Below are 17,348 nucleotides of genomic sequence, written 5' to 3'. Positions count from 1 at the left end.
TATACCTAGATATTGATTCATTAATTGCTATTGTGAATGGAATGTTTTCTTTGATTTCTAACACAGATTTCTTGTGTACAGAAACACTGATGGTTTTTCCCACATCAATAGATTCTTTAATCCAATAGAACAGAGTTCACCGAAAATTTGGAAACAACAAGTGCTGATTTGAACATCCCAAATTGTTCTTTCTTTCTTTCTTTATTTTCCAAATTGTTCTTTTTAAAAAAAAAAAAATTATTGACATATGCATACATTCCATATATGGCATACAGTCAATGGCTCACAACATCATCACCTAGTTTTGTGTCTAACACTATGATCATTTTTTAGAACATTTGCATCACTCCAGAAAAAGAAATAAAAAGAAAAAAAAAAAAAGCTCATATATCCCATATGTCTTTTCCCTCCCTCTCATTGACTACTAGTATTTCCATTTACCCAATTTGTTTGACTTGCTGTCTCCCCTATTTTGTTTTAAATTTTTATCCATATTTTTTATTCATCTATACATAACCTGGATAAAAGGAGCATCAGACACAAGGTTTTCAAAATCATACAATCATATTGTAAAAGTTGTACCTTTTTAACAATCATCTTCAAGAATTAAGGCTACTGAACACAGCTCGACAGTTTCAGGTACTTCCCTCCAACCACTCCAATGCACAATAAACTAAAAAGGGATATTTTTATAATGTATAAGAATAACCTCTCGACTCTGAAATTTTTCAGCCACTGAAGTGTTATTTTGCCCCATTTCTCTCTTCCCCCTTTTGATCAAAAAGGCTTTCTGAATCCCTTGATGCCAGCGCCTGGCTCATCCCAGGAGTTCTGCCCCATGTTGCCAGGGAGATTTACACCCCTGGGAGTCAAGTCCCATGTAGGGTGGGGGGCCGTGAGTTCACCTGCCTAGTTGGCTTAGAGAGAGAGGTCACATCTGAGCAACAAAAGAGGTTATCTGGGGGTAACTCTTAGGCATAATTTTAGAGTGCTTAGCCTATCCTTTGCAGGAATAAGTTTCACAGGGGTGAGCCTGAAGATTGAGGGCTTGGCCTATTGATTGGCTGTCCCTACAGCTTGCAAGAATATCAGAAATTTTCCAAATGGGAAATGGAATAGTTCCTTCTTTCTCCACAGTTCCCCAGGAGGACTTTGCAAATATTCTTTATTCGCTACCCAAATTACACTGGGATATATCATGACATCACACTAACCTGGACAAACCAACAAAATCTCACACCCTGTTCAAGATTCCATGTACTTATAGCGCTCAACTAAACTGACCATACAAGGTAAATTAGGTAATGCACTACCCAAAATACAAATTTTGCACCAAATAAACATGTCTCCCTTTGGCCTCACACAGAAGTTGAAGTTTTAAAATATGGATGATATCATACTTTACCCTGTGTTCTGATCTCCCTTAGTCTTATCCAAATCAGCTTTCTTCACATCTTTAGTTGAAGTCTGATAACTTTGCAACTTTTTAAACAGTTCCTTTATGGGGTACTGCTGACTTTCATAGCTTCAGAGCTCTGAGTCTCAGGTGTGACATAAATACCTGAAGTTTCTGGGTTCTCCAACTTTTATTGATTTCCTGTTTTCTCCATTATGATCAGAGTAAAGTGCTTTGTAAAACTTCAGTTTGTAAAATTCTTTGAGACTTGTTTTGTGACCCAACAAATGGCCATACTCAAGAATGAACCTTGAGGCGGGCCGCGGTGGCTCAGCAGGCAAGAGTGCTTGCCTGCCATGCCGGAGGACCCCGGTTCGATTCCCGGCCCCAGCCCATGTAAAAAACAAACAAAACAAAACAAAATATAATAAAATAAGAAAATGTTTAAAGATGTTTCCCTTTCTTCCTCCCTTCCTTCCTTCCATCCTTCCTTCCTTCTCTGTCTTTCTTTCTTTAAAAAAAAAAAAAAAAAAAAAAAAAAGAATGAACCTTGAGCTGTTGAGAAGAATGTATACCCTGCTGTTTTGGAAAGATATGTTCTGTATATAAGAAATGTTCTGTATATAGCTGGTAGGTCTGTTTCATTTATCATATTATTCAAGTTCTCTGTTTCCTTATTGATCCTCTGCCTAGATTTTTATCAATTAATGAGAGTGGTGTATTGAAATCTCCAACTATTATTTTAAAAACATCTATTTCTCCTCTCAGTTTTGTCAGTTTTTGCCTCATGTAGTCACCTTACCTGGTTAGGTGACTAAATATTTATCATTGCTATTTCTTCTTAGTGGATGGCCCCTCTTTTCAATATATAAAGGGGTGATCCACCCCTTCTTTGTCCTTATTTGTCTCTTACAATAATTTGCATTTACAGTCTATTTTATCTGATATGAATATGACTACACCAGCTCTTTTTTCATTACTATTTGCATGGAATACATTTTCCCAACATTTCACTTTCAACTTATTTCTGTCCTTGGGTTTAAACTGAGTCTCCTATAGACAGCATATAGATGCATAACGTGTCCTAATTCATTTTACCAATCCAAGTGTTTTGAATGGGGAGTTTTATCCATAACATTCAATAATTGCACTGTATGGTCAGTGCCTATAGTAAACATTTTATCCTTTGCTTTTTATATGATATATCTTATTTTTTCTCTTTACCCTTTCAGTTACCCTTACTGATAATCTTCGTTTCTACATTCTCCTTCAAGCCTTACTCTCCTGTCTTTTCCTTTCAGCCTATAGAATTCCCTTTAGTAGTTTTTGTAGGGCAAGGCTCTTATTGACATTATCTCATTATCTGTGATTATCTTATCTCATTATCTATGATTTTTAACTCCTCCCCACTTGTGATGGGCAGTTTTATCAGATAAAGAATTCTTGGCTGTCAGTTTATTTCTTTCAGTACCTTAAATATCATACCGCTGACATCTCACTTCCGTGGTCTCTGATGAAAAATCAAAAGTTAATGTTATTGAGCATACCTTGTACGTGATGAATTGTTTTTCTCTTTCTGTTTCAGAATTCTGTCTTCATATTTGGTATTTGAAATTCTAATTAGTATGTGTCCTGTAAGTGGATTTACTAGGATTTATTCTTTTTGGACTATGTTGTGCTTCTTGGGCATGCATATTTAAGTCTTTCATAATGGATGGAAATTTTCTGCCTTATTTCCTCAAATATTCTTTCTACCTCTTTTCCCTTATCTTCTCTTTCTTGGACACCTATTACATGTATGTTTGTGGACTTCATGCTGCCATTCAATTCCTTGATACACTGTGCAATTTTTTTCCATTCTTTTCTCTATCTGTTCTCCCTACTGTATGATTTTGGATGTTCTGTCCTCTAGTCTGATGATCCTTTCATTTTTCTGTTCAAATTTGATGTTATATGCCTCTAATGTGTTTTTAATTTCTTCTATTGAGACTTTAATTCTCATAAGTTCTGTTATTTTTCTTTGCATGCTTTAAAAAATTATCTTATTCTCATCCAGTGACTCTTTAATATCCTTTATCTCATTAGCCATATTTCCCTTTATCATATTGATTTAGATATTTGTTTGAATGCCTTTGATTCATTACTCCGTAGTCTGTGTCTCCTCTGACTTTTTAATTTGTTCCTTTGGCCATATTCTCTTGTTTCTTATTGTAATTTTTTGCCGATGTCTAGGCATCCATTTATCCTAATACGTTTAATCTGATGATCAGTTTCCTTATTCTTGTCTAGGGTTTTATTGTCAACTGGCTTTGCATTGTGGGTCTTCTTGAACACTTGGCTCAATTCATTCTATATCTTTAGAATTGCCCATGTTTAGCTGAGGAAAACACGGCCAAGGGCTTATAATGGGGTTGCAGACCAGTTCTACAAGGCCCCATGGAGAAAATCAGAAAAGACGCCAGTTTTTTTTTTTTTTTGCATCCAAAGCTGCACTTTCCTGGCCTGCTCAGCAGATAGCATTCTTTTGCAAAGTGCTCCCTGCAGTCCTAAGTAGGGTAAGTATTTTTTTCAATCTCCGTAAGTTCCATCTCTGATGTGAACAGTTTTGAAACTGCATCCCCAGGGAACCCTGTCATGAACAGGTGAGAACCATATTCAGTCAGGACCAAGAATTTCAAACTTGCTGATCAGAAGCTTCTTCAGCAGTCAGTTGTGTTCCCCAGGGAGGAAGGTTTCCACATCCTGCTTCATTTCATATAGCCAGCCACAGACTTTACTGAGACTGTTTGCCTCAAGGATCAGGGATGTGCATCAATAGCAACCACAGCACAAATAGTTCACAACTGTATTGCCACAGCTTCTCTGTCTTTCATGACAGATGAAGCTTTTTCAGAAAATGCTATTGAAACTGTTACATTAAAAAAGAAAAGAACTTAATGTTAGTATTAGCATAGTTAATAGCATTCAAAGGGACTTCTAATCACATGCAATAGAGTCTCAGACCTGTTTTTACCTCCAAGTTGATAAATAGAGATAAAAACTTTACAATAGTTTCTTATTTTATTTATTCTGTCACTGCTTCAATTTACTGATGCATCTGCCCTTTGAGCTTTGAAATATAATGTGAGATGTTATCTATTGGTTATTACTTGTGAAAGACTAATTTTTAAAACTCATAATATCCCATTCTGCTTGTTTTCCCCAATTTCATCGTAATAGCTATTATTGCTTTTCATTCTTCTGTTGATTATATTAATTTAAGTAATACAAAACTTCCTACTTCTTGTTCATTTCAATTCTGACAACCTATTTTGATTCATTTTCAAAATGTGAATATTAATGTCCTTACTTTCTATCTTCCCCATTAACCCTATCAGTCTATCAAATTCTGTCATCTATACTTTTTGTTTACATTGTCAAAGTTGACAGCATTTGAAAACTTTAATATAAATATAAATATAATTGTCTTCTGCTCTTTGTTATGAGTTGAATTTAAAAGTTGAAAATCAATCATTGACATTCAGATTTTTATGACAATATAAATATTCTTCATTGAATAAGGGACAGTAGTATTACATTTCTTTTCCAAGGAATGGAGGATAATATTTCTAGCCAAATATGTTTTTTTCTTTTTATATTGAGCTAATTGTTCAAATCAGATCATAGTTTAGTTTGCTTTATATTTGACCATGATCTTATTGTATGCTTTTGTGAGTCTGCTCCAATTTCTCATTATAATTCTTTAAGTGTATTTAGGAAGAAATAAATTTCTTCTTAAGTTACAAATAACTTAGAGTCTCAAACCTATTCTGTATGTGAAATGGATGAACAAAATTCTCTTTGAAAAAGGAAATTTTTCAGCATCCCCTCATCTCAGTTTCTAATTTTGACAATGATGAGTCCCAGGTAATATCTTCATATATCTTGCCACTAATTTCCTATGTTAAATAGCTTCATATATGATTTCTCTTTTTTCATTATTTCCCTTTTGTTTGTGGAGTATTTCTTAAGGTAATTTCCTGAAAGTGCTTGAGAAGAAGGTATTTTTAGTTATTTTATATTAGAATATCTTTGGTTGTATATAGAACTGCAGTTTTAAACTATGTTCACCCAGAGAGTCAAAGGCATTGCTTCTAGTAGTCAATATTATTAATGTTACATATGATGTCTATCTTATTTTTATTCTTCAAGGTGATTTTTTTTTTCTGTATACATAAGCATTCAAATTTTTTTTCTATCCCTGAAGTTTTTAAATTTTGCGGGAAAGGAAAAAAAGAGAGTATACAAATAACAAAAATCAGAAATGAAAAGGAGGACATTACTACTGACTGCTGAAATAAAAGGAGACTTTGAATAATGATATACCCATAGATTAGATAATCTAGATGAAATGGATAAATTACTAGAAACACATAAACTACCTACACTGACTTGAGAAGAATTAGAAGACTTTTATGAACCGATTATTAGTAAAGAGATTGAATCAGTTATCAAAAACCTCCAAACAAAGAAATATTCAGGAGTAGATGGCTTCTCAGGAGAATTCTACCAAACCTTCCAAGAAGTCCTTATTCCACTTCTGCTCAAACTCTTCCAAAAAACTGAAGAAAAGAGAGCACTCCCTAAATCATTCTGTGAGTCTATCATTATCCTCATACCAAATCCTGACAAAGAAAACTACAGACCATTATCTCATGAATATAGATAAAATTCCTCAGCATAATACTAGCAAACCATATCCAACAGCATATTAAAATAATTATACACTGTGAACAAGTTGGATTAATCCTGGTATGCAAGGTTGGTTCAACATAAGAAAATTAATTAATGTAATCCATCATAATAACCAATGAAGAAAAATAAAATGCACCTTATTCAGTTGATGCAGAGAAGGCATTTGACAAAATCCAGCACGCTTCTTGATAAAAACACTTAGGATACTCGAAATATGAGGACATTTCATCAACATGGTGAAGGATAAACATGAAAAACCCACAGTCAACATCCTTCTTAATAGAAAGACTGAAAGCTTTCCCTCTAAGATCAGAAACAAGACAAGATGCCCACTATAAGCACTGGTATTCAAAATTGTCCTGGAAGTTCTTGCCAGAGCAATCAGGCAAGGAAAAGAAATGAAAGGCATCCAAATTGAAAAAGAAGAACAAAACTTTCCTTATATGCACATGACATAATCTTATGTACAGATAATCCTTAAAAATCCACAAAGTAAAGCTCCTAAAGTTAATAAACAAATTCAACACAGTAGTGGGGTACAATATCAGAATTTATTTACCCAAAGTAAGTGGTATTTCTATACATAAGTAATGAACAGTCAGAAAAAGAAATCAAGAAAAAAATCCATTCACAATACCAATAAAAATAATCAAATATTTAGGAATAAATCTCATTAAAGATTTAAAGGACTTATACATAGAAAACTTCAAAAAATTGCTAAAGAAAAATAAGGCTATCTAAATAAATGGAAAGACATTCAGTATTCATGTATTGAAAGACTAAATATCATTATGATATCAATCCTAGTGAAAGCAATTTATAGATTCAATGCAATCCAAATCAAGATTCCAACAACTTTCTTTGTTAAAATTGAAAAACAAATCAAGTTTATAAGGAAGGTTAATGCATCTTGAGGAAGAATAAGGTTAGAGGATTCACACTTCCCAGTCTTAAAACATATTACAAACCAATATTTACCAAACAGCCTGGTTGTGTGACAAGGACAGATAGAATGACCAATGAGATTGAATTTATTGCTCAGAAATCAACCCTCACGTTTACAACCAACTGACTTTTGACAATGAGTGGAAGACCATTCAATTCAATTGGGAGATTACTGAAAGGATATTATCTGTAGGAGTTGTAGAAGTCTCTAGAATCAGATTTGCAGATTGACATAAACAAGAGATGCTAGGCAGCAGATTTAGCCACACCAAGTATTATACCACCTTATCAGCAGGGGAAAGAGGCATTGGACACTAGATGATAGTGGCTGTGGTACCAGCGAAACTCCTTGGAAATTTGTGATTGCCCTGATACTGCCATATGCAGGAAAAACAACAAAAAGTTCTCCATCCTTGCTTCTTCGTTTCATCAGATTTCTTCAAATTCCACAATGTGTTCATCAGATTCATCAACCTCAGGCTGCATGCCCACGTTTATGGAAGCCTAACACTAGGAAAGACAGTAATGTCTATTTTCAGCTTCTGTACTGAGACATAGTTGCCTGTAACTGCCATCAAAGAGCCAATAATTATAGACAATTCTCCAGACATAAAAAAAGATGATGAGTAGGCCCAGTGTAAAAGAAAAATTCCACTAAGCATTCTTTACTTAAGCAATTTTGCTAAAAATATACCATTTTATGTTAAGAAATGTCTAAACTAACTAATGAATATAAAAATTAATTTAGTTCACAGTACTTAAATGAAACAAGGTGCTGAGATTTTTAAAAAAATATATATTGTAGACAGTGTCCAAATATGTATAACGTAGTTTTTGAAGTGGTAAGCCATCAAAGAAATTCAAGTTGGTTGAAGGTATACAGTCATCAATATTGTCTCATTCCAACATATAGCATAAGTTTTATTTTGATGGAAATTTTGAATTCTCCTGGGTTCCCTGAGATAAGAGTAAAGCCACATTTGTCTCTTATTAAAACAAAAATAAAAACAAATTATTCATACCATTAATTATTGTGTTGATTATATATAGACAAATTAAATATATCATTTATTCTGAACATCGTCTCAGACAGTTGAAAGTTGTGCAATTGACACATTTATAATGAAGTGAACCCTCTCTTGTTTCTAAGTAATAAGTGTGAGATTGAAATCTTAAGAGTGCCTAAGCGATCCCTGTCAAAATAGTAGCACTTCTGTTGATCTTCACAGCATCTTTAGCTGCTTTGTCAGAATGGCTTTCAAGGTAAGCACACATGCTAACCAAAATTATGATGCCTGAAGGTTAATTTGAGGTGGAAGCAAATTTGAGATGATACAATTTGTCTCATACACATGCATATTCATTTCCTTCTAGGAGAATTGTTGAATATGTAATTTCTGCTTGGATTATTTTACTACTCCTTCACAACATCACAGAAATAGACACATTTAGGCTTGAATGAATATTTTGCTTTTGTAAATGAATCAGAGTTTATAATTGTGCCTTTTTTTCTCACAAATTTGATGTATAAGAAAAATTACCAAGTATAATATTTAAGGTTTAAAAATGTATTTTTCACTAACATCACAATTTTAAATTTTACTTTATTCCTCAACTAAACTTGATATTCCTATGTTATATTTTCTCTTAATATTTTGCTTTGTGATTGTAGTATTACAACTGGACATTTTTATTTAGTTAAGTATGCCCTTTCTTAGATGAAAATTGCACTTTTTTCATCCAGCCCAAAGATATTGTTTTCTTAAGAACGAAAGAAATATTTGCCTTCCTATAATTTGTGAATACAATGTGCTATGTGTCAATGTCATTTCTCTATTCTTGTAAATTGACAATAAAATGAGTGGTCGTATTTCATAAGCAATTCAGTGTCAATTAAGCCTATGTTGTTCAACTCTTGGAAAATTAATCAACAATCCAAGTGAAATAATATGAAAGGTCAGCTTCAGCAACACAAAATCTAAATGCAATATTAATGGACAATTTGAACTGGTTTTAATGTGAAGATTATATAGTTAATGGACATTTCTGCTTTCTTTTATTTTCTGTATAGGCCTACATTGTGAAATTTATAGACATAAATGTGATTCATCATCTTGTTTACATAACAGCACATTTACAGAGCTCACGGATAGATTCAAATGCATCATTGCCTCTGGCTTTATGGGTGAGCATTTGACAACTTGCTTTGTAAAGTACATTTAGTCCTCAGGGACATACATTAACATGCCATTGACTTGCCAGTATTTCTTTTTTGGTCTTCTTATTTTCCTTAGCCTAACATTTCATTTTCATTCCTACAACCCGAAACATCTACATCATCTCTAGACTCAAAGAAAAATATAAATAAGTTAATATCCAAAAGGATTTTAAATGCTTACAAACTCAAAGATTATTAGTTTGCATTAGTAATTCCAAGAAAAATTGTTGCAGTTTGTAGTTGGCGAAATAAATAGGCTTATTATACGTGACATTCCTAGCTGATGATTTTCTCTCAGATCTCATGACAAATGGATTAAAAGACTATGACTAATTTAAGAATTATAATGGTGCCTGCTTGCCTTATTAAAATTCAAAATCCCTTTATTATTTTTCAAAAACATGAGATGTGAAATAGCTATAGATGAATGTGCTGATCTTCTTGTAGGAATGGAACCACCTGCATTGACCAACCTGTTAATTATTTCATCAAATGTATGGCTTCATTTAATGGTAATGAATACCAAAAGAGAAGGTAAAGCCAATATAATTAAATTTAAATGCATTTCTCTCTTTTGTCTAAACTCATTTTGGTCTTCCCAAGACATCATTAGTCCTTTATTTTCTCAAAGTCATATTCTAAATTCACCAACTAATTATCCCTTATGTGGACTCTTAAGTGAAGTGAGCTTTGTTTATGCATTCATTAAAATAGTCAAGCTTTTTTGTTTTTTATTAAAAGGTCACCAATAAAACCAATTGATAAAATGAAAATAAATAATATGTTACCAGCCTATCATGTTATATTTGAAATATTTTCCCCTTATTCAATTTCTCATGAAATTGTTGAGGTTTTTCTTTCTAGACTAATCAGTTATTTATTTTTAATGTAACTATATTACATTACTTAATATTGTACTTAATATATAGCATAAGTCATTTATAGATACTCTTAAACTTGTTCTGAACTTTAATGATACTCCTTAAGCTTCAGCTAGAGGATCACATTTTGCTTTTCAAAAACTAAATAAATTCATGTTTTGTCTTGTGAAAACACATAGCGTTAACTTTTTTTGCAAGCTAATATGTATACATTAAATTATTGTATACTTTCCTGAACTTCAGGTATCAGTTTGTAAGCCATAAAACTTGAAAACTGTTCAACTAAATATAATATATTTTGATGTTTTTTAATGGGGTTTCTAATTTTCCTTTCGAGTATCTCACAATTATTTTTCAAAAAATTAAGACTTCTTGCCCTATCTCATATTGTTTCATGTATTTGAACTCTCTAAATTACAGATTTCTTATCTATAAGATGGAAATAAGAATTACACCTACCTCATTGAGTTAAATGTAGATTAAAAGAGGTCTTGCCACATTATTTAACAGTAATTAATAATCATTGTGTTTATTGTTATTTAAATAATATTCTATCATACATATGGAGAATCCATATACTAGGTGACAAATTTATCATGTTTGGATAAGTAGCAACACTTACTTATTTAATGGTATTTCTTAAAAGATACCTAGGGGCTGATCTAAGTAATTCTGGTGAAAGTAAAAATTAGACTTCACTTTAAAAATAACAAAGTTTAATTGCTTCCTAGATATTGGTTTCTGCCATTCTCCAATAAAAGTAACACAGGCTCTTTGTGGAAATACTTGATACTGGGACTAAGGGAGGGAAGGTTCAAAATGAATGTACAGAACGTTTTATACCACGTAAGGAAGTCCTCAGAAACAAAGCCATAAAGCCATGCCAAAGGGACACAGAAGTCAACTGAAAGTTCTCCCAATAGACAAAGATAAAAAAAAAAAAATCGAGCAACAGAATAAATAAATTAGTATTGAATTGTTAAGCAAAACATAAGTTAAATATTCAGAACTCCACTCCTTAGGTTTGGCCTATACATAGTGACTTCCTTGTAAAGAGTACAATGTGGAAAAGGGGAGAAGAATAACTTTACAGTGGGGAAACCTGACAAACACTACTTTAGCCAGGTGATAAAGGTTATCATCTATAGTGATGAATCATCTTAATAGTATGTGCTTTTGACATGAAGTGATGAGAATGACACTTTAACCTTGTGGTCTTCTCCCCTAACACACGTTATCCCAGTCCAATGAGAAACTACCAAAAAAATCCCCTTGAAGAACATTCTACAGAAACACCTCACCAGAACTCCAAAAAGCTGTCAAGGTCCTCAAAAACAAGGAAAATCTGAGAAACTGTGAAAAAGAGGAGCCTGAGGATACATGACTACTAAATGTCATCTGATATCCTGTATGAGATCCTTGGATAGAAAATGGGCATTGGCTTAAAATGAAGGAAAACAAAGTAAAGTTTGGGCGTTATTTATTAATGATGCATCAATATTTGTCATTAGTTGTGACAAATATATTATAGTAACATAAGATGTAAACAATAGGAGAAATTGGTTGCAGACTATACAGGACCTGGTTGTATTGTCCTTGCTACTGTTCTCTAAGTCTATAACTATTCTAAAATTTAAAAAAAAACCTAAGATGAATTTTTGAAAATAAATTATTTGACTCAAAAATTAACATTTAAAGAAAAAGGAAAATGTGTTTTAAGCATCAATAAGCATTTTTAATCATAAAGGCTTTAACCTTTTATATACTAAATGTTTTATTCCAGAATTATAATGAAGAGAAGAATTCTTCAGTAAGAAGCAGCGCCTTAGATCTGTAAACAGATTAAAATGTTCAATAGGCTTTCACATAAACAAAACTTACAAAAGCAAAGTTGAGCTGATATAAAAATAAATACACCTAATAACATTTTTCTGGTAATGATGTCATTTAATAAAAGTATATTATGAATACAATTTTCAATATTAAATTTCTAATTCAGGTTATGTTTTTATACATCTGTCAGCTTGAAAATTTGCTTTGTATGAAAGAGGTTTGCTATATTTTCATCTTTTTCCCTTGCTCCTGGGCACAAACTTAAAATCTTGTATGTAGGTGGGACCATGTGAATGAATTCTGACTAGTAGAAAATGGATGGAAGTTCTTATCTTCTATTCTGGTCCACAAAAAAATCCCACATAATCTTTCACTCTCTTCTTTTCCATCCTTGTTGGCAGGCAGATGCCTGAAAAATTAAAGAAAAGATGGAACAATTGAGGTGCTTAAATTGTCATGTAGAAAGCCATCCTTAAAACACAAGCATCCCCTTTGTACTGGATGAGTGAAACCAAACCAAAACAAACAAAACTTTAATTTTGTTAAACTGTTGAGATTATGAGGGGTTGTACTAATCAACAAAAAGTATTATTCAGTCTAAAAGTATCTTTTTTAATATTCATTGAAAACACTGCCTTAAAAATCTCATGGAACTTATAAAAAAAAATCCCATAATTAACTATGAATTTTGAAAAAATTTTATCTGCAATCCAGATAGAATTTAGTTTATATGTCAAATGCTTTCTTTTTGAAAATTTAATAATTCATTCCCTTTGATTACTTTTGCTCTGAGTCTATTACCATTTCACAATCTATTTCCATTGGAAATTTTAAAAATATACCAAAAAAATGAAATTACAACAAAACACATTAAAACTGTTAAGTCTAAGTTTCAGTAAATGTTTAGTTGACTTTGAAATTTGATATAGTTAATTGTTTATAACTGAGCAGATTATCGTCCATAGGGCCAAATCCAGACTACTGCCTACTTTGTATGACTCACAAACACAGCCACACTCATTCATTAATGCACTGTTTGTGGCTGTTTTCAGCCACTAATAAGAGTATGTGTGCTATTTGCCTATAAAACCTAAAGTGTTTACTATCAGACTCTTTACGGAAAACATTTGCCAGGTCCTGGCATAGTCAATGCTAAAAGTAAAACCCAATTTTTAAGCTATTCATTGCACCTTTCTGTTGGATAGTCCAAGTTTTGCCCTTTGAATCTTTGTTTATACTAATATATAGTTTGATAAAGAAATGCACAGGTCTTTTGTCTAGGAAACATGCAACTCTACTCCATGCTACTAAATTAGTCATGCTCTTTTCACTTTGAGTAAAATTTATAGAAGGAAAACTATAGATATATTTATGAATTTATAAATTCACATACTTTAAAAAAAATAGAGTATATACAATCCCTCTTTACAAATATGCAAGATATGGTACTTTAAGTGCTTATTTTAAGAATTTACCCTATTTCAGATATTTTGCCATTTGTAGAGGTTATGATTCATTGCTAGTTAAAACCTATTAAAGCATATATAAAGAAAGGGATTTTCCAAGGAGTAGATTGTGATTATAGAGTGCATTTATGGGGACAATAGAAAATAATTAGAAAAATCTTGGTATAATTACTTCTGAAAAACTGAATAATGCAGTGTTTTTATGCATTTTAGTTTCTAGCATTATAATTACAGATCCTCCACAAATAGCACAGCTTTCACATACAATGTTATTAGTGTGTGTGTGTGTGTATATATATATATACGTATAGATATCTTTTGAAATCTGTAGAATCTTTTTTACCTTCTTTTTTTTTTTAAACAGAAAAACAAGTAAATGCTGAAAATAATTTCTGCAGTACAACAATTCTCTTTCCATGAAGTGTTCATCCACTGGAGTTATTAAGTAGTCAGCTTTGATTTAATCTGGGCTCAGCTCCAAATTCAGTAATCAAACCTAGCACATAAACATCAACTATGTGTTTCCCTCATTATGAAAGGGAGTTAATAATTTAGTTTACTATTTACTACAAATTTAATTTTTCTTCAGAAATAAACAGAAAATTTCATCATTTACAAGTGGAGTTTCACTTTTCCTTATATAGATAATTATTGTGATTTACCTGAAGAATGTAAACCTGTGTTCTACTCTCCATAGTAACTGCCTGGACTCCATGAAGATATTTTGATGATATTTTAAATGTACAGTACTTCTGATCTTATCAGTACCCTAAGATAATTTTAGGAATTATTTTGAAAGCACAGCTCAGGCTTATTTAAAAATAAATCATATTGAAACACATTGCCACCATCGACTTGGGGCAGTTTAGCCTCATGCTTTTCATCTAAAGAGGTAAGTTTTGGACTATATTTGTGTTCACCATAATATTTGGATACCACAATTTTCTATTTTAATTAAAATGAAAATAGAAATCAGTCACTTTTGATGACTGTTGTTCTCATTTACCATTCTGTTGTCATGGACAATCACTAATTACTCAAGTCTACTCTTGTCAGCCCATTAGTCTCAATACTTCAAAAAAATTTCAGTAATCTTGATGTATCTTGCTATGCAAAATATGGTAAAGTAAGAATTTTCATATTTCTAAGTTTTGAATAAATGAGAAGAAACAAATGCCTCAAGGTACAGATTTTCTTTGCACATACAAATGAAAGGAAAAGTATTAAACACACACATGCACAAACATATACAAACATATCTGGGTATATACAAACATATCTGGGAACAAACACATTCACTCATCTTCTCCCATAATTAAATGGAATACTGTATGTAAATATGCTTTATAAATGTGAGTTGTGTCCTTTTATTTATGAGGTAGAATTAGTGCCAACCAGTAACATAGTCCTTTCCTAATCATTAATATTAAATTCTGAAAGTAATGTCCAATGAAATGTAAATAGCAAATTAAAAAAAAAATGGAAACCACTTATAATGAAAATGTTGCTCATGACAAACCCTAACCAGTGCTTCTGTCAGTTAAGTACTTGAAGAGGTGAAGTCCATCCCAGAATGCGGAGTGTTTTCTTAGGGGATAGAGAAGACCACATCTCTCAAATTGCCAATGATATCAGTTATAGTTTGAGCTAAAAAAAAAGTAAATGATATTTTATATGAAAAAGTATGATTTATAGGTGCAAAAGTTTAAGTAAGCCTTTGCTACTAAATTCTTCATCATTTTATACCAGGGAATTTTGCATATTGAATTTCATTAAATGAAGGAGACTTGTGAGAAAATAATGTTCTATATATCGCTCTTAAGACATTTGTCTTTCTATTTCTTCCATGTTTAGAGTCTGAGAATTAAGTTGCTATCTTTTTCTTCTAAAATATAAAAGTTTCCAATACCTAACACAAAGAAGATAGTACTTTGATGTAAATTATTTGGTTTTCAGAAAATAAGTGCTTAAACTAATAATAATAATGCCATTTTCATAAGACTATGTATGCACAAGTAAAATAGGAATATCGTTTGAGCAACTATCTTATCTGCTAAAGCTTTAATGACACATGCCCCTAAATGTGTAGCAATTGAGATAAAAAAGCAGAAATGGTAATTAGCCATTGAATATATTTGCAGAAGAAAGTAAACAAAGAAGGAAGAAAACTCAGCAAAATAAAATGCTTAAATGAGTAGAAAACCAGAACAATAATGCTGTTTTCTGAATAGGACACTTGGTTATGGGAACTTGTAATTGGAAAGCAGATTTAAGTACATATTTTTAAGTGCTTGTGAAGTAAAAAAGACTACAGTACAGATAATGGGGCAATTCGTTTTCAGCCTTCACAAACCATATCTCAGTTATTCTTGTGTGGAAGTACAATGGGAAGCTACAGATGCTGTAATTAAATGCTCCAGTCTAATCAGTTCACAGCTAGACTGAACATTCTTGAAGGACAAAATATTTTGGCTGATCTGTATGGCCAACCATCTCTAATGTTTTGGAAATTGCTTGAAGTCAACTACAAATCAACTGAGCATATTAACAAAAGTCAATTTGATTTGATTCCCCTAATGAAAATGACTATGTGAGTATTACTATAAAGGACAGGTTAAGTAAATTGGATGAACCCTAAAGTACTGAGTTTAAAATAAGAATGCAATAGGAAAATTGTTATTCTTTTAATAGTTTTTTATGTTTAACTGTTAAAGGATAATAAATGGGGCATATAAAGGATTGACAATCAGTACTTGTGCCCTTCTTGGCAATTACATTGCTACCTCCCATTTATGCTGAGGATATTTAGACAGCAAGCACAAAGAGAATCTGAGTGGAGGCTGTAATATTTCTTTCCATAATTTATTGTCACTTAAATCTCCTTGCTTCTTTTATTATTTGGTTTTATCTGTTTGTTTTATTCAGAGGCATTTGACATCATCATCGAATGTCTTCTTTAATTTTATGGTTTTATCATTTTTTTTAAGGAATCAGACATATTATTTATCATTTTTATAAACTCCCCTTTTTGGATAAATTATTGACTACTACTTTAGTTTGGATAATTAAATTTGACTACGTTTTCTGAAAAAGAGAAAATCTGTTTCTGTAAAATCAGCATATCAAATGAAACATATTGTCACTCAGTATGAGTTTTTATATTGAGCTTGCTATATAGTCTAATCAAAAAGACAATATAAAGCTAGTTACATCTGGGGAAGTCAATCAGTGCAATGATATAATGACAGGCCTAGAAGATTCAGAGAAATGTTTAAGTATAACCTATATTTTATACTAATCACTTGTAATTTGATACTATATTATCAACAGGAAATAGCATAGCCTTGACTCTATAGCAAGAAAAGAAAATTATAATATAGTTAACAATTATAGAGAAGGTCTGGTTTTCAATGCATTCATAATAATTTCAGCTCTTTGCAAAATTGGAAAGAGATGATATTGCTATTGTTTTTAAAATTCTTACCATCCTTTCTTTCCAAAGAAAGAAAGAATGCATGCTCTTAAATTTTGTTTTTTTTTTCAGCATCTTTTCCTCAGTCCTTATACCTTTTCACAGTATACACTTTTCAGGTTGATCAAATCTTGCTGCATGTGACAATTTCCTCTTTCCCAGTGTCATAGTTTCAGGCTGCTATGTCAGATAACGCAAACTAGTTTTTTGTTAAACAATAGGAAGTAGCTCATGATTTCAGAGGCTGGAAAGCTTTCTGTGGCTTGCAATGCTTGAGTTCTTTGGTTTTTGTCTTATATGGCAATACCTGTTATTTCTCTTTCAAGTTCTGCTAACTTCTGGATTCCACCTTCTTCCTGGGACTTTCACTTTGTCCAAATTTCTACTCCTTATAAAGGACTCC

At 32.0% G+C, this 17,348-nt stretch overlaps 1 protein-coding gene across 1 annotated transcript in view; it reads left to right on the top strand.

The window, feature by feature from the left end:
- Positions 1 to 17,348, top strand: part of EYS (EGF-like photoreceptor maintenance factor) — a 1,737,133-nt gene that overhangs the window by 382,692 nt on the left and 1,337,093 nt on the right. The window contains 1 exon segment of the mRNA XM_077159432.1: positions 9,734 to 9,805. Within this exon segment, the coding sequence (XP_077015547.1) occupies positions 9,734 to 9,805 (72 nt within the window).

This window comes from Tamandua tetradactyla, chromosome 5 (assembly GCF_023851605.1).
Source record: "Tamandua tetradactyla isolate mTamTet1 chromosome 5, mTamTet1.pri, whole genome shotgun sequence".
Classification (NCBI taxonomy): Eukaryota; Metazoa; Chordata; class Mammalia; order Pilosa; family Myrmecophagidae; genus Tamandua; species Tamandua tetradactyla.
This window is presented reverse-complemented; position numbering and strand designations above follow the sequence as displayed.